General features: G+C 31.8%; 1 protein-coding gene across 5 annotated transcripts in view; it reads left to right on the plus strand.

Moving 5' to 3' along the window:
* The first annotated feature begins 10,239 nt into the window (after positions 1-10,239).
* The window catches only part of LOC143256893 (beta-arrestin-1-like), a 64,238-nt gene continuing 55,212 nt past the window's right edge, over positions 10,240-19,265 (plus strand). For 2 of the 5 annotated variants that reach the window (XM_076514719.1, XM_076514720.1), the window contains exons 1-2: positions 10,240-10,428; positions 17,560-17,752. In XM_076514719.1, coding sequence (XP_076370834.1) covers positions 17,709-17,752 — 44 coding nt within the window. In that variant the 5' untranslated portion in view covers positions 10,240-10,428; positions 17,560-17,708. Of the gene's footprint in view, positions 10,429-16,901; positions 17,079-17,559; positions 17,753-19,265 lie in introns of those variants that run through there. The other 3 variants (XM_076514718.1, XM_076514717.1, XM_076514715.1) reach the window with 2 other exon arrangements.

Consider the following 19,265-nt stretch of genomic DNA (forward strand, 5'->3'; position numbering starts at 1 on the left):
GCTTAACCTTGTGGATATCGAGCATTTTATAGGCCCAAGCTCAGTGCCCAGAAGAGAAGTACTATAGAGAACTTAGCAACTTATGTAGATGATCTGCACCATAACTACAATAAAGTTTACCCTGTAACGGCTTCAACAGATCACAAGGGTGTCCTCGTCGACAAGTTTGTTGAAGGTCTTTCCAGTGAAATTATGAGGCTCCATTTTAGTGTGAGAAATATTCTCACCCTTAATAGAACAGTTTATGTTCCAACAAGGTATAAAGGGATAACTCTGAACCAGTTGTAAAAGTTAAAAGCCTGAAACAGCAGATCATTGCAGGCACCTACATCATGCCGATATTGAGGGAATTTCTCATATCTTGTCGAGTTTCTATTAGGTAATGCTATTGGTTTTTGACCTGTGATTCAACAGATGCAAGAGAGTCAAACAGGAACATACCCAATACAGCTTCATAAAATCAATGTGACCCAAGGTAGGTATAACCATCGACTTGGAGCTGGGTGCAGTAGGTAGCGTGAATTAAAAGAATTTTATGAACAACTCTGTTTTGTTAGGACTGGGTTGTACTTGATATGTGCCTGTTTAAACAATGGTCAGAATACTGGTACATGCTGCTGTGTCAAGCTTTCAGAGCAAAATTACGACTTGGACCAGTCTATATGATATTTATATTGGGGAATAACAACAAGCTAAAAGTAAATGGAGAGGAGAATCTCTGAATATATCTAGATAGCATCACTCATAAAATGAAGGTAGTTATCCTTCACCTTGAATCTGGCCTTGTCATCCTTGAGATGGACATACTGTGAAGCTTATTTGTCAGTTTTGCCTGTGTAAATGCTGAACTGATATTCCATGGGAGAGTTATCTGATGTTAATAAAATTTGACCCAGGAACAGCAGACTGCAGGAATGTATTTAGGAAAGTTACAGTATCTCAATATACATAAATGGTGTTCTATGGTTTACTACGGACAAAGTCCAGTGTATTGGTACCAAGTAACGTAGCAATATAGCTTATGTTTCCAACTCAAATAGCAAGCAACAGTAGCTTGGGCAAGTATCTATCTGAAGAATGAAAAAAATCTGTGTTGTTCTGCGACTATGAGTGATTAGATACCTATATTTCCACTGACATAGTCATTTGACAGAGTGAGTGAAGTGGAAGTAATTAATACTACCATTAATGTATAAATTGAGAGTGGTGAAGGAGGAAAATAAGATGAGTTCTCTTTCACATCTTCCAATCATCTTTCTTTTTTCATTGAACATCTGTCCTCTATATTTCTTTCTCAAACACGTTTCAAACTTATCCCTTTCTTTATAAAATTGCGCCTGAATTATTATGTTTCATAACCATAGAGGATCTTATAGTCTCCATATTGGATGAGCTCAGAAAGGTGGCCATTTTTACTGCTCACTATAGTTCATTTTCTAAAGACTTAATACTGTTAATCGCCTAATTCTTCAGAGACTGACTATTTTATCACACACTTAACTTTAACCAAAGTGACCTTAACCTGACTTCATAACACATCTCACCTCTTTGCCTGAATGCGTTCAACAATGTTGGCTGTATTCACTCGTGACTTCATTTCTTTCTCGATGTTATACCAAGCTCAGAAATTTCAGTGTATAATCACACTTTTCTTTACATTGTTTCGCTATGTCCTTTAAGAAGTACTGATATTTCACTGTATTTCTATGTATCAAATTACAGTTTACAGTCTGTGTCCAGATATTTTATAAACTCAACAGCTTTATTTATCACTGCAATACTTCAAAAGGTTCACAGTATTTTGTACACATACCTGACATGAACAGATTGTTAGGGCGCTAGACTCATAATCTGAGGGTCGCAGGTTTAAATCCCCGTCACACCAAACATTTTTGCCATTGCAGCCGTAGGGGCATTATAATGTGACTATCAGTCCTACTATTCATTAGTAAAAGAGTAATCCAAAGGTTGGCGGTCGGTGGTAATAACTAGCTGCCTTTCCTCTAGTCTTACACTGCTAAATTAAGGACAGCTAGCGCAGATATCTTTCGTGTACCAGCTTTGCGCGAAAATTTAAAACAAACAAACTTTTGCATGCATATGTGTATTTACACACAATTAATATAGAAATACCTTCTATCTCCTCTGTTTCACTTTTCTTGTTCGTGGTTCTAACCAGAAAGTTAAATATTATTTCTCTTTCATTCATTTGCATAACCAGGCATTGATATACAATATCGATTTTGGCCTTAGCAGGACGGATCTTAAGGCCTGTAGCTATATACCATATATATATGTTACTTTTACCCAGAGGAAAGTCACATTTGCATTTTGATGGCCATTCACTGTTCTATAACATATTTGTAAAATTAAACTCCTATAGCGACAGCCTCCATCTCTGCAATTTTCATTCCTCAGGCTAAGAAGTCAATGTTTCCGTTTCCACAACAAATGCCTTACCTAAAGAAAGGATCTTAATTTAACAAGACCTCACATGATTGTTAAGCAGTATTTTTCAGTGGTGGCTGAAGCTTCATCACATGCTAGTAATTCGTGGCTTAAATATGCCACTGGGTGTTTCATACTATTCTCACTTATTTGACTCAGCCATAATCCTATAGCTTGCGCAGTGTTGGCTTATATTTCCTCATGTGAAATTGTTTTTCTACGCAGTGCCTCTTTCAATTTCCCAAACTCCTTCTCACTTACTTCACTCCACACAACGCGCGTTGGTCCTAATTTACAGATTAATGCTATGAGTGGGACTACTATTTCTACAAACATAGAAATGAACTTCTAACATCCAACAATAACAAACAAAATCGAACTCCTTTCCTTGTCATAAGTTTTCCTGCCTCTAATAACTCCCACCTCTACCTCAGGAGTGGCAATCAATCCTTTACCCACCACGTGACCTAGATACTCTATGTAGTTCATTCCAAGCTCACATTTACCTGGTTTTTCTGCTAAACCTGCTTTATTCAATCGTTCTAACACTTCCCTCAATACGTTTAGATGTTCATCTCAATTTTTTTTAAATGTTATCTACATAATTTGTGACTATCTATTCTAAGCACCATAATATGATACCCATTAAACTATGAAATGTTGCTCTAATGAGTATTACATTAAACTTAAATAATCCAAAAGGGGTTAAAAACGTTTTCTCTTTATCCTCTTCTTCTTACTCAACTTGGAAATAACCTTAAAACAGATCAGTTTTGGTAATGTTTTGTGCTTGACTAATTTCCTTTGTCATATTCTTCAGATGAGGTAATGATTAGGAATTGGCGATAATAACTTCATTTAATCTCCTCAAATTAATATTTATCCTTGCCCCCTCAGTCTTAGGTACTAACACTACAGCCAGTGCATAAAGCCTAGAATATTCCCTAATTTTAACTCATTTTAAATATTTCTCTATCTCATCTTTTAGAGCTCCCTTCGAATGATGTGATATTCCCCTTTGGGATACTTTATTGCAACATTAGATATTACATTTATCACCTACCTTAATAAGCAGGTTTTCCAGGTTACACTCTCATAATCTCATGTGCTTTTCCTGTTGCTTAAGAGTTAATCCCTCAAAACTTTTAACTTGTCCTGTCTTCTCATAATAATATAATATTATTTTTGTTCACTCTCGGTGTCACTGGTTTGGAAACAGATCATCACACAAGGTGTTTGTACAATTCCATTGTATCCTAACTTAAACATCCTTATACAATAGGTTCGTCTCATACTTCTTTATTTCCTACATCTATATCAAATATTACTTTACTGACATGTTTAAGTATGGGGAATGAATCAATCCATCTTATTGCTAAATTATTTCTTGGTATTGCTTCCAGTACCCCAACTAACTGATTAAACTTAGCCTAAGTCTAATAGAGTCTTAACATCTCAACAACATAGTAACATAAATGACGAAAGTCCTATTGTAGCTTGAGGGAATTCTCGTTCAAATAGTACAAAACTCAACATAATATCCCAGTTAACAAGATTATCTTGTCCCATTACTTTTAGCGTGGGTTTCATTTTTCCATTTCCTCGCTGACACAACCCATTTGTTCGGAATTTATAAGGACTAGAACATTTCACTTCTACTCTTGTTGCCTTCTGTAATTCTTATATTATTTTGATTGAGAATTTCTACCTGAACATGATAAGAACTGTTCAGTAAATGTGATCCATGAGAATATCACTATGAACTTTCGCGCTATATTCTTTGCATCTATAGAATCTAATGTTACTGCTTCTATATATTTCGTGTTAGAATGTATTTATTCCCATTCTCTGATACTAGAAGTTAATATTGTACCGATTTAAAGCGTTTACTGATAATTAATGAATTAATATTTGGCTTTCCTTTTAGCTATGCCTAAATGTCCAGCCAACATTGCATGATTTCCTAACCTTAATATTATCTGTCTACGTTCCTTTGGGAACACTATTTTATTTCTAACATCTGTTTCATCATTTCCATTACATTTATATCTCAACATTCCTTTTCACAAGCAATAGAAATTTTGCTCGAGTTTAGTTACAACTATTTAACTTTCAAAAGCTCGACATTTTAAATATGGTACAGTCTACACAGTTATTTCCGCTGTTGTATTAAAATTAAATACAGTATATCTCCTGTGAGTTGATTATTATTCAAGCTGTTTTCTCCTCAGAGTTTTCCAACTAACAGCATCTCTTAACATATTTATAACTTGACCATTTGACATTACCTTTTTATAAATGTTTATTTGAAACTGTTTCTTTGTTTTCAATGTAGCATACTATATTCTCTCTTCTTTACGCAATTTTCTTATTGTGCATACAGAATTTAACTACATGGCCGACTTAGTCACATATAAAACATTTTCGCATGGGTTTGTGTTACTTCTTATTTACAAAATCATTTTGTGGATAGGTTTTCCTTATAATTCTTGATGAGCAGCAATTTATTTTTATTTGTTTGTTGTAAGTAGTTTTACTAGTTTCGTTATCACTTACTTTCAATTCTCCGTGTTTCCTCACCAATATATATTCATTGGCTAATATCATTGTCTCATGTGTGATTGCTGTTTCTTGTTGTTTAACCATATTAATTGGTAATCTCGGCAAGATTCTCTAGTAGTGTTACATTGTTTGGTCCATTTAACAAGCAACTCATTCATTCTTCTTCCATACTCTTTAACTGTTTCATTTACCATTTGTTTTTCTCTGAACTCCCCGCAATAGGTCTCTTGGCTTGTGTCGTATGTCTCCAAAATACCTGATTTCTCTACATCGTACTCCAATTCTCCGTATTATTGTATGCTGCTAATGCCTTTTCAAATAATAAATTAAGTAACGTCCTCACCTTATCCTGTGGCTGTCATTTCTTTGCTCTTGTTAGTTTTTGAAAAGCACAGTAAAATACGTCTATATTGTATTCGCAAAATTTAGTCAATTGCACAATGGTGCTTCTTTCATGCGTGCTAACCCTATCATCAGAATTGCTCTAACTTCCACTCATCATCAACTTCATTTACTTTGTTTATGTCTATCTTATAATTCTGGCTCTCAGCTTCTACTTCTAAATATCTATTATCTGTTGTCAAGCATTTTATTTTCACCCATATCTTAACAACTTATAAATCTTTAGCGTGATAACCTTCTTGAACATAACTCACAGTTTCCATTTTTTTTACTAAACTCAAAGTTGGAAACACAATCTATTGTGACACCCACCTTAATTAAAACTTTCGTATATCTTTTTTATTCAAAATGCTAATATGTTACACTTGATTCCCTACATTTTCCAGCTGATTTGTTATCAGTGATTTTCAATTTTCATATATGCTAATGTTAATTCTCTACTTTCAACAATGAGCCACAAAATTTTTAACCAGTAAGAATTATCTGGACCGCCATTGAAATCAAAACAGATCAGATAAGAAACAAAAAAAAAATTGCTATCTTTCCTAACTTCACAGCTTCGTTAAATTGTCTTTCCTTCTTAGCTTATATCGGTGTGGTTTCAACTTTAAACTCGTATTTTATTGCTGGGTTTCGATTCCTTACAAACTGATAAACCTACTTCTAACACCACTTTGTTACGATTGTACTATACTTCGCATTTCCTTCCGATGTCCATAAATTGAACATTCGTTTTTAGATGCTTGGAATATGTTGATTTTGATGGCTCATAAATAGTAGCATATTACAGGACTCTCGCTGTAAGTTGTAACTTTAGAAAATAACGCAACAAGGTTGGTGAAGTAATTGAATATGAACTGAAGGCTGTCTGCTATAAGCTGTTGGAGACTATGCGATAATGTGTAATATCGATATGAGTAAATAATAATATACGTGTATAAATAAATATATATCAGTGGATTTACATACATATATAAATATTATATAAAGTCACTTATTAGTGTTATATAACACAAATCTACCAGTTACACAAAAAGCATAACTGTTAAGCAGCTTATAAATATAAACAAAGAATTTTATCTAGACATTAAGATATTGAGACATGAAGTTAACTGTTATTACTGAACTATGAGGTATTGTTTGAATACAGTGCACTTGCTATTTTCATTTGTCTTTCGGAAAAAATGTTCCAAATTTAACATTCATATGTTTGGGAGGTAAGGAATTTTGTAGAAGGATATGAATAAAGAACTCAAATCAGTTTTGAGAGAAATCAGTTACACTTCGTATTTTTCACTATGAGTAGCGTAAAATAATCCAATTAGACTGATTTGTGTATGAATTTTTTTTATAGCAAAGCCACATCGGGTTATCTACTGTGTCCATAGAGGGGTATCGAATCCATGATTTTAGCGTTGTAAATTCGAAGACTTACCACTGGATTGATTTGAACTATTTATCTATGACAAATTAAATTCGTGGAGAGTAACTTGGATTTAATGTAAAATGCTATTTTGGTGTAACAATTGTTTTGTTTGGTTATGATGGAATATTTTTAATCATGCAGACTAAAAGAGTATATAAACACATAGTTTTCTAAATATTTTCTTAATATTTTTACATTACAGATGCAGTTAAAATGGATGATAATGCAGGCTGTAAGTGTACAAGTGGAAATGAATTTAACACCCCATTTGGTAAAATTTTGTAAGTTGAATCTAGATTGTATAAATTTGTACCTTAAAAAATATCTTACAAGAGAGAGTGTGTTCAAGTATTAATGGATTCCAATGGTTAGAATTAGGGATCAGATTTGTCACCTCGATCCTATTCCTTTGCTACTGAACCCAAGCTCTGGTTATGTAACAGTAATGGAGAACATGCATCTGGATCATGGAGTAAGCTGTGTTGACCATTGTTATGGAAATGGCAACATAGCTATATGTATTTGTCAAGTGGAAATCCAATAAATCCTAGGGAACTGACTCTCAGGTGTTAGAGATACATACTCTGTAAATATCATAAGAAAAAGAGCATTTGAAACATGAGACTAACATAATACGTTTATTACTCTGCATTTAAAGATTTGTTTAGAGTGTGGATGTAGCAATTACGACCCTCTTTACATCCTTAACAAATGGCTCCCCTTCTGACCAATTGTAATTTATATAATATTAACTTTTCAATCTGAAATTTTACACTCTGATGTCGAATTCTTTAATCTTTTGAGGTATTTCATTCTTCGACTTGTTAGCTCGTTCGTACCAAATTAATCAATACTTAATGATGAAAGTTATGGTCAATGAAAACCAATACAACCAGAACTTTCTACTCAGTATTGATCTGATGTTCAACTTGACAGAGTTCACAGGTGGATATGCATAGTTAACCAATGCATCTATCATGTAAACTTACTGGTAGCAATATCAGAAAAGCAGTAGTTTCTGAACCTCTAGCAAAACTGAGCCTGCAGGAAACTTAAAGGCTGAAGATGCTACCAACGAATACCACAATCACGGTAAAGAAATCGAGACGTTCTTCAAGGTATTATGAGCAGTCCATTAAGTGTCTCATCGGGAAATTTCTAAAATCATGGTTGTCCAACAAACAAATGTAGATGCCCTGTGCAAATATCAGTGTGCTTCTACTTCTGGCAAGACTACTACATCCTGAAGTCACTGAAAATGTTTCTTGAGCATAAAGTTTCATCTAGGATTGGCTGGACTCTTGGGCATAATTTAGAGCCAAGGGAAAGAACCAATCTACAGTATTGAATTATCTGCTGATTATCAGAACCGCTTTCTTTTATTTTTGTTATTATTATTATATAATTAGAGTAGGCAATGCAATTGTTGGAAAAAGTTGCAAGAAAATTTTCTAAGTGGAACATTTGCAATTAAGAAGCCCATTACATTATTAGTTAACGTGAGTAAGTGTTTAAATTTTAGGATATATTAACCTAATCATTTACTAATAGGAATGAAAAGTCGCAAATTTTAATGATTGATCTGGATGAGGCTAATATTACCATTTCAACTAAGTACCGTTAGATTTAGTTAGTCTGTTGTAAATATTGTAAGAGATCTAAGAGAAGGTAATTTTATATTTATCTCTCCAATAAAAGCGATCATCTATCATATAAAACATGTAAACACATTGTACTTGTGAAAAGTAAAGATTTTTCATAATCAGCGTACCTTTAATTAATTATTGTGTTTAGTTGTAGTTAAGCACAAAGCTACCCATTAGGCTATGTGTACTGTGCCCCCTACAGATATTGAAACCCAGGTTTTATCGTTACAGCTGAACCACTAAGGGCAATTTTAATTATTCTTGAAGGTATCGATACTGCAAATCTATGGATATAGTTGAAAAGCAATGCTGCAAATGAAAACGCAACTAACTTACGTTAGCTTTGATATATTTTATAGTAAAAATTGTAAGGAATAACCATGTGAAAGACAAGGAAGAAAACTCATGCGTCACATAAGATTTTGTTTAGAGGGGGAAGAGAAGGTGTGGTATTTTGTATTTGAATGTTAAGACAGTGCTGTTTATTTAAGGCATTTATAATAGTTAAGTGGCCTACCTAGATTGCTCACGATGTAGGTTAGGCACGTAAAGTTCTGAATTGATTTGATGGCCATGCGGAGAAGGGGAGGCATCGCATGACTTTGAGGTTAATAATAAGTGAGACACTTGCACAAGACATTTTAAGGCAAATAATCTGATCAAAAATGACAAATCAATCGATTTATCTAATAAGAAACACCAGATCTAGCGATCATTTAAAACAGTGGTATCAAGGCTAAGTATTAAAACTCAACATGGTGATGGTATTGGTATTTCAAGTATTTGTAAACGGATGATGAACTTCACACGCGAAACCTTAATATATAAACACCACTGTCTGAGACGAGACTCTGAGGGATGACGTATCCACTCCTCAAATATTTTTCCCTTTGCAAGCGGGGCCTGGCATGGCCTAGCGCGTAAGGCGTGCGACTCGTAATCCGAGGGTCGCGGGTTCGCGCCCGCGTCGCGCCAAACATACTCGCCCTCCCAGCCGTGGGGGCGTTATAATGTGACGGTCAATCCCACTATTCGTTGGTAAAAGAGTAGCCCAAGAGTTGGCGGTGGGTGGTGATGACTAGCTGCCTTCCCTCTAGTCTTACACTGCTAAATTAGGGACGGCTAGCACAGATAGCCCTCGAGTAGCTTTGTGCGAAATTCCAAAACAAATAAACCCTTTGCAAGCATAGCATTATATATATTCAACCCTCCCTGATGTATATGGTGACGTCGTCCGTACTTCGTATTCCTAATTTCATTTTTGCATAGCTAATATACTGAAGTTTAAAAAGCTTCCCACATACGCATTCTCGTTGCTATTTTAATTATATAGATGATATTGATAAAATTGAATGTAGAGTCTGTGAAAAAAGATCTTTATATTTAACGATAAATATTTTATGATTAACAAAAAAGAAGTGTTTAAATATAACGGAAATATTTAACAAGTTAAAATAATAAAAAATAAAATAGTTGAGGCTTCTAAGGTGGGTAGATAATTAAATACATATTAAATATGTGAGATTCACATTTTCATTTTATTGTTTGCAAACTTTTAGCTACTTTACCGTAACTGTCAAATAATGTAGCTGTGAACAGCTACTGCACAGCAGCCGCAAGCTTGCAAATAAATAAACAAAACCGTGGATTTCATTAAATATATTTCTTAAATAAACATTTTTTTTAAATTCCCAATGTCAAATTCTAATTTTGCCCTGGTGAGTTAATTTATAAATAACACCCTTCATAACGTACGCGCGTCCGTAGAAACCTCCTGGTTTATATCATTAGACGTTGGGTATGAAACATGAATGTTCAAAGCATTATTATTGGAAACGTTTCACTTTAAATTACGTATCTAGGATATGCAGCTTTAAAACACAGAGAAGATATTTTGATCGTGTTGAAATAAACTTAAAGTGAATTTTATGAGCAAAACTTCAGGTAAATTTACTTTTATTTTATTGTACCTTTTAAATTTTTTATTATTGTAAATTGTGTAGGCTTAGAACTATGGTAAAAAAATGTTTAAATTATAATATGAGGAGCATGAATGACCTACGTTACATTCTGTGTAAATATTTATAATGCCGTTCAGTTTGATCATACATTAATTAGTACATTGGATTAAAAATGTAGAGCACTGTAGAGAAAGTTTTACCATTATTACTGTTAATAACATAGTCACTTGTTGAATGGAGACATCAATCGCAGTACTAATAATTAATAAATAAATAACTAGCCAGAGTTGGAACATAACTATTGAAATTTCAAAGTAAAGGAATTTTTTTATTTTTTAAATAAAATATCAGGAGTTTATTAGAGAAATTGATGTATAATTAATCATGAATTATTTGAATTATGTTTGGTACTCTCCTACATTTTTTTTTATAAGCAGGAAGAATATTTTGATAATTTTTTTCACTTGCTTACATGGGCATCCACACAATTTATGCAGGGTGGGGATAAGCCATCACAGAGCGTAAGGCATTTGCCTTGAAGTTTGAATGCAGTAATCTGGCTGATAATGGCTTATTTATGGAAACCTAATTTTGTCATTTATATTTAAATAACATTATTTAATACATTATTTTAAATTTTCTTCTGAAATTCTGGATGGAGCAAATGCCTTCCTTGACCTATCCTGCAGATACTTATACTTGCTTATATGTGGCTAATAACTATTTGTTGTTAATTTCAGTAACTTGTAATTGAAGTTGTAGCCATTTTATTAACATCTAACATATATACACGAGTATATAAACAAGTCACTTTGAAGCTTAAATTCTAATTTTTGTGATAGGAATAGAATTTCTTTCAATTCATAATTTTTGAAGTGATTTTCCCAGAGAGAGAGAGAGGGAAGGGGCATTTGAATTAGTAGGATTGTACTCATTTAGTAGCATATAATTGTATAGTATAGTACATCTCTAAGTAATATGTAACTTGCATAAACAAGGATAAAAAAAAAATAATAATAACATTGCATATATGATTACTGATTGCTAATGGTGTCCACTTTCTTTTGGTTTATATAAAAAAAAGTTTTTTTTTTGTTTTTTTTTAAACAATGTTTGGTTAGTTATTTACCCTGAATTTTGCAACAGACAAAAACAAAATTACTCAGTATGATGCAATATGTAGATTTTACTGGAAAAAACACTAAAAACAGATCACTAATTTTTGGACTTATTCTATGTTGTGGTATTTTTGCTATTTACAAATAGTTTTACAACTGATCATCACTATAAACCCATATTAATCCTCAGGTGTGATATCACATTTTGAAATCTCCTTTGACAATTATTTGCACCTAAATATGAGCTGTAGTGCCATTGCTTTTGGTTCTTTTCAGTAGAGAAATGTCATTTTGGAAAATACATTGGTTATATTGGAGGATGCACATAGTTACTAGGCATAAATTATCATTTACTCTTATGAATTTAGTGTTATGTGTATTGTAAGTTTAAATTACATGAAAATCTTTTGAAGAAAATTAATTTATCCCTTTTTAAACTTGTAAAATGCTGGCCTCTACTATTGCCAATAGCAAATCATTCCATAAGTTTATTGCTTAATATCTATGTTAAGGGGATCCACTAAATACCATGACTGAAGAAAGAGACCTCAGCATATTAGTGCAGCCCAATTTACTAGTTCTTCCATAATCTCCACTGATGTGATTTTATTAGCTAATTATTTGTGTAGCATCTTATAAAAAGGTTTTTGTAAACATAAATATACTAATTTCAGTGCAATTTGAGTAATTTTTTTGACTGCTACTTTCAGTGTATTACCACCTGTTAGTTTTCTAATCACTTATGCTCTTTTATCGTCACTGTGAACAATCAAGTACTCTAATACTAGCTTTCAGTTTGCTCTTACATTTGTATAACACAGGCTTCAAGGATAATAATTGTGAAGAAAAATGGTCACATCATTTTACAACACTGAGCTGTAGATGAATGTTTTTTTCATTTGTTACTAACTAATACAAGTTTAAGATATAATGATTAATTTCCTGTGGTATTGCTTAAGTTTTGTTTCCCCTTTTCATGAGGTTTATTCAACCACTCTGTATAAAGATCTATGTTGAAAATACAAATACAAAGTTTTTAAGACAGACAAATAAGTTAGATTGTTAATCTTCTTTTTTTTCAAAAAGTATGCTGGCAGATTTTTATTTCTTTTTGCACTCCTTTGTAAAGTAGATTTAATGAAATAAAATATTTTTATATATAAATAAAACTTTGCCAAATAATTTTAGTGTGGTATGTTTTTTCTTTGTAAAACAATTAGCAAATACTCTTACAGAATAAAGAGAAGGTGTGTTTTAATAGCCAGACTGTCTTTTTATGTTTCAAGCTGATAATTACATGTGACAGCCATGTGATTTTTGTATGTTTAGTAGGACTGTGTTTGAAAGTTCATTCACTAGTCAGGAATTTGAAGATAGTTCAATATATTTGAAGGTTTATCAGGTAGCATTCAAGTAGTGTCAGGTTTTTTCTCTTGATAACAAAAACTAATGAGCAGTCTTTGAATACTAATCGAACGTTAAATGTCACTGTGCAAAATTGTTAGTTTGACTTGTATAATGCTATTGCCTAAACAAAAGCTATTGTAGTAAAATCAAATACAAAAAACAAAATATTATATATAGCAACTTTTTCTGCAGACCATTCTGGTGAAGCACAGGGAATGATATTTTGTGGCTGCATTGCTTCAGTAAGATTTACTGAATGCCTGGTGTACAAGATATGACAAATATTATGGTAGAATAAGAAACATAAGGTACATGCTAACACTGATAATTTTAATGTTGTAAAAGTAGCACCTGTGTCACCCTGAACCCTCATCTTTTTTGAAGCTTACGTTTAATTAACCAAAATGTTGTTAAAAGAAGTGACTAATAGTAGCATATTTTCTTGTAACTGTTTGCTACAGTTCAAGCTCCATTTATATTCTGACTGAACTGCTGGTGTTACTTTTTTCTGTTTTGCTGTTTATTTATTAATCTGTTTATTAGGCATATTTAGGTAATCAATTTTATGTTAAAAATATGAAGTGTTAACTTGCTTAAAATGGTGACAACATTGAAGGACAATAATGGCCCTGTTGGTCCATTTATCCCATCTACTATACTAAACTAATAAATGATTCAAATCCAGTTTTTATTTAGATATTTATCAAATCTTCCCTAAACTCTCTTTAGTTTACTACTTCCACATCTAAAGGCAACCCATTCCTGAAATTCAACTACTATATTTAGAAAGACAAGACTCCCTATAAGCTAAAGATGACTTGTACTTTACCAACATTTATTGGTCCCCACTTGTACTAACATTTTAACCATTAAGTTAATTTCCTTGATATTTAATTCAATTTGATCCTCCAAAACTCTTCTTCAACAGAAAACCATTACAAGGATCTTAACCTGTTGTTATTACAGTTTCCATTTCAAATGTCATACTAGTAGTTTTTATTAACACTTAAATGTTTTCCTTAGATAAGGTGCTCAAGGTTGAAAAAAATACTCTAATTGTTCCTGACCAATGACATGTACAATAAAATTGTAATTTCTAAGCATGTATTTAGTATTCCTGGAAGTGCATCTTGAAATTCTATTTATTACTAATACAAGCAACAGCACTATGCTTGGGTTGATTAAGAGACTTATCAGTGAGAACACTAAAATATTTTTCTCCCACTATACTGTTAAGATATTTCCATCAAAATTATACTTCTAATTCAAGTAATGATAATCTACATGCTTTACCTTTCATATATAATAAATAAAAGCCATCTGCCATTTATTCTCCTAACTCTTCAGATAATCTAAATAGTTTTGTAAAATAGCAGAATTCATCTTGAAGCCAGTAACACTCGAAACCATAATACCATCAGCAAATATAAATAACTTATTGACCATTTTTTCATTTGTCATTGATGTAAATAATAGTAAAAAAAAAGGTGCTAACACAGCTCTGAAGTGCCCCAACTCGTAACATTGATTTAATTGGAATACTCTTGCAATGCAGGCTTACTGTATATAGATATAAGTATTGAGCATTGCATGTGGGCATAAAGAACTTGAAATTTTTATTTAAGATATAAAAACATGCTTACTTTACTGTATAATGTATTTGTAAATTTATATGAATTATCTATAAAATGAAAAGGTTTTTATCAGTAAATTACTGTTAAAGATTCAATACTTCATTTAGTAAGATTTTTTGAACCTTTAAAAGTCAAAATCAACCCTCTGTATCAGTCCACTCCCTTTCTGTCATCCAGGTAATCCATAACATACCCAAATATAGTTGGTTTTCCTTTGTGATATATTTCACAAAATGATTTAGTAAATATTCATTTCTTAGAGTTAATGTTCCCTGCTACAAAAGAAACATGAGCTAGCCTATTGATTTAAAGGCAACTATTATCATCCAATTAAAAAATAGAACCTTCCAATTCTCAAGCACCTTCCCATTGTCTACTGACCTATCATGAATGACAGACAGAGGCTTTTATATATTTGGCATTTGACCTCAGTCAGAATCCTGAGGTAACAACTATCTGACTGATACTTTATTTTTTTGTAATTTTTCATCTTTCTACTTACCACTAAGGGACTAGTATTGGCATGATTCAGGTCAATCCTAATTTTTCCTGTAGAATGCTTAAGATCAAGAATAGTGCCAATATTTTAAAAAAAGGTAAGAAAAGAAGAAAACATTTAAATGTTTTGCAATCTCATAGTTGTCGACCAAAACCTTGCTATTAGCATCTTAAGGTTGAATCTCTTATTAAACATTTTGTTTATCTTTACATAAAAAAACAACATATCAGTCTCCTATTTAATGTGAGCCTTTTTTTGAATTTTCCATTTGATTTTTTAGCCAAATTCTTAGTTTTAAAAACTTGAATATATTCTTGATTTTTTCCTTTTGTGTTTAGTGAGCCAGTTGGTTTTGATCTTTCCTTGTATCTGTTTCATTTTTTTTTATAAATGTGCCTATCTTTAATTGAAATAACTATTTAAAAAAAATTTCTAGAAGTCTTTTCTACATCACATTTTAACTCATTATTCAAATTAACTAATAGCAAATATTTTAATGGATTCACAATTAGCTTTCTGAAAGTTAGGAACTAATACTTATTTTTTATCTCAACATGTAGAACCTCAGATCTAATAACAAAATGATCACTCTTTCTCCATATATTTCTTCTCCAACTTTTGCAACCACATCCTTATTAACCAGATGTGTGTGGGATCAGTCCACATTGAAAAATAATTGCTTAGTATATCTATTTACATGACACATGGAAAACTCACTAAAACATACAAAGCTGTTATACACAAAACGTCATGTTACAAAAATAATTGTACTCTATCCATCTGATTCAGAGACTCTGACAAGTTGAAGTGCAAAATTATGTTTATGGAAAGAATAATATAAAAATACTGTTGGTAATTGCACTGTTTGCATGTTGCATTAATTTAATCTCTAGAACCTTGGAAATTTATATCCACAATTTCTTTCAATAACTATTTATATTGTAACTGGTACACAAATGGCTAGCAGTTAACAATATTATCCCTCTTTATACTTCTATTCAATATTTTTGTAAATATAGCCTGGAATACTATTTGCCTTATGACTAGTAATGTTACATTCTGTAGAAACATATTGCATGTTAAAAACATTTTTTAAATATGCAACATAGATCTTGAACTATGTCATTAAGAAAATAAATCTCAATTCTCAATACTAAATAAGTTTTATTTATTTATATTTTTTTTTACAGGGATTTGTATATAATTTGTGTGTATTATGGCTAATTCAGTTTTGTATTCAACATAAATACTTGAGAAAGAGTTCTAAACATGATAAATCCTGTTTATCCTGGGAGAAAGAACAACTTTAGAAAAAAACTAATTCAAGTCTTGGACACCTGAAACCTATTAAATTGTACCTTGATTTTAATCAGTGAAAACTACATTTATATTTAATGTTCATTAAGTGTTTAAATTAATTATATCCGTAACATGCTTATTGAATATGTATGTAAGGTTACTTGTAATAGACATATCTTTGATATTACCATGTTGGGAAATGATGGTCTGAGAGAGTTTAAACAGTTACTATTTCTAATTGCAAGATGACATGTGCCATTAAACTCTCATTCATAAAACTTTTTTTGTTTCTTAACTGTAATGCGTATATTCTTACCAAATTAATACAGAGACTCTTTGACTTCTTTTAAGTAGTTAAAGTAGTATCCAATTTCTTATAAGAGTTAACTTAATATCCTTGTTTTACACAGAAGATGTTCATTGCATGAAACTATGTAGGTGGCCACAGGCTCTAGTCAAACAGCCTATTGGCTATGCATGTAATTACTCACTTTCTTCATTTAAGTGTTTTTGTTAATTGCAGTAATAGTATAAACTGGTTGCAAAACTGATTATGCATGTTGCTGTGGTATGTTTAAGAATTTGTAAAGTTTTAGTACCATTAGCTTACTTAAACTTTAATAGCTGAACATACAAGTATCACTATTCCTATTGCATTTGTTATTGATACATAGAGGTGAGTATTCTTTAAAAATACACAATTTTTTTCTGATAATATTTCACTTCAGATTACATATCTGGATCTTTGCCTGATGGAACACATTTTGAAAGGTTGAAAATCTTATTTATGAATCTAATGAAATTTTTTTCATTTAGTAAGAGAATGTTTTATTTTAATTTTACTATAAAATATACTTTTTGACTTTATACACTTGTATGGTAAACGTGTGTGGTGTTTTAGTTTTATTCTTATGAGAAAGCTTATTGAAGTAAAGAAAGTATACATGTTCTTGGTCTTTAGCAAGCACTTAAAAGCAATAATATTTTCTACATTTATATAATTCTATTGAAATATTAATTGAAGTTTTCACTGCCATAATATTTTTACGTTTATTTTGAGGGGAGGGATTTCACAGATATAAGCAGTTTAATTTATTTTATCCTTAATACTGAAGTTAAGTATAAGTTTTGATAGATTTCCTGTAATTTTTTCTCAGGATTTTGTGAAGCATTATCTAAGGATTCTACATATACATGTGACCTGTAGCTTTGAGATTGCAGCTGATTGAGAATAGCCAGCGTTATTTGTATTCGATAGTTCTCTATAGTCACAAACCTGTGTGAAACTGTATGCCAGTTAGATAGGATGGATAACAACACAGATGACCAAGGCAAACGTCAAGGAACAAGGTACTTCGTTTTATCCTTTTATGATAATTTATATATAATGGGAACATTCTAGGAAGAATGTTATAATTTGTTGTTTTGCTTTTGTGATTTTTTGGTATATTAGAGAATATGAAACTCCCTAAGGTATGTATTAAAATTTAAAAGCAGATATACTCTGAATTAGTTTACTATTAACACTCCTACGAAAAGTGGGGCCTAATAGGCCCCAGAGCAACTTGAAAGGTTATTAATATTAGGCTAATAATTTTGTATTTAAATGAAATTGCCATTTAAATCCATTAATGAATGGATTTACGAGATTCCCACTGTCCCTATCTACTATCTAGCGAAACCACAGCCAGGGGAACGGGCTTGGAGAAATCAGGACTAGAAACGTCTTTTCGTAGGAGTGTTAAAACTAAATCTAATATTTAAAAAAACATTACACATATGCAAAGCATCAAAACATTACAAAAGATGTAAAAATCTGAGATGTATTTATAAATGCTTTGAACCTAAGAACACTGTACTGATCTATTTCTGTAAATTTATTTTCTGTTGTGCATAAAGAAATGACTAAGCTTATATAACATATAAGCTGTAGAGGATATTATTTGAAATATTTATGATAATTTTAGGAATATTTCTGTATTTCGTTTCCAGTAAGAAGAAACATAATATTACCTCGACTGCATTGCGTATCTTTTGTGCCACGCACCATAGTTAATGAGATCTTTGTTCAGTCTCTTGAAACTATTAGATCTGACAATGCAACTTGGTATTGATTGAAAACATTATTTGCCATATTAATTTCGCAAAGTGTAATATAATGTTTTGTAGTTTGTGTGGCATTACATCACATTTCACTTAATTTTTTTAATTTCTTTTTTGTATTGGTTCAACCAAAATTGTTCCATTCCCAACTAACATAGAGCTCTAGAACTGAGTGAACATTGTCATTAACAGTGCCATTGTTTATTTTTGCAGGAAATTCATAATATATGGTCAATAAAGAAAAAGTTAGAAAATTAATATCAGTCTTGTAGTGAGGTAATGTCCTCACAAATTACTAATAAAATATCCTTTTAACTGTAATAAAATAATATTGGTAAAATTAAACACAGTGTGAGATTCTTTATCAAATGCTTTATATATTTAGTCCTGCGTACATAAATCAAAAACTAATTTGTATGTTTGATTTCCTTAAATTGCTCTTCCAACACCATTTGACTTAAACAACTCTTCCAAAACACACTTATCTCCAGTTACACTTTAGTTTTATCCCAACGAAAGGTTATTATTTATTTTTAACATCTAAGCATTGGTATAAATTCTACCACGCTTTCTTTAATCTTCATACCACACTATGATGCCTCTAGTGATTTTGATATTGTGACCCACTCCACCAACATCAGTGCACCCGATATACCTGATTTGTATATAAGCTCCCCATTTTTCTTTCTTCATTTTTTCTCAGTGGCAAAAATTATGTAAATGGTCTTGTCTTTAGTGTGTGCTTTCACCAGCAGTATTG

Source organism: Tachypleus tridentatus, chromosome 7 (genome assembly GCF_004210375.1).
Source record: "Tachypleus tridentatus isolate NWPU-2018 chromosome 7, ASM421037v1, whole genome shotgun sequence".
In the NCBI taxonomy this organism is placed as follows: domain Eukaryota; kingdom Metazoa; phylum Arthropoda; class Merostomata; order Xiphosura; family Limulidae; genus Tachypleus; species Tachypleus tridentatus.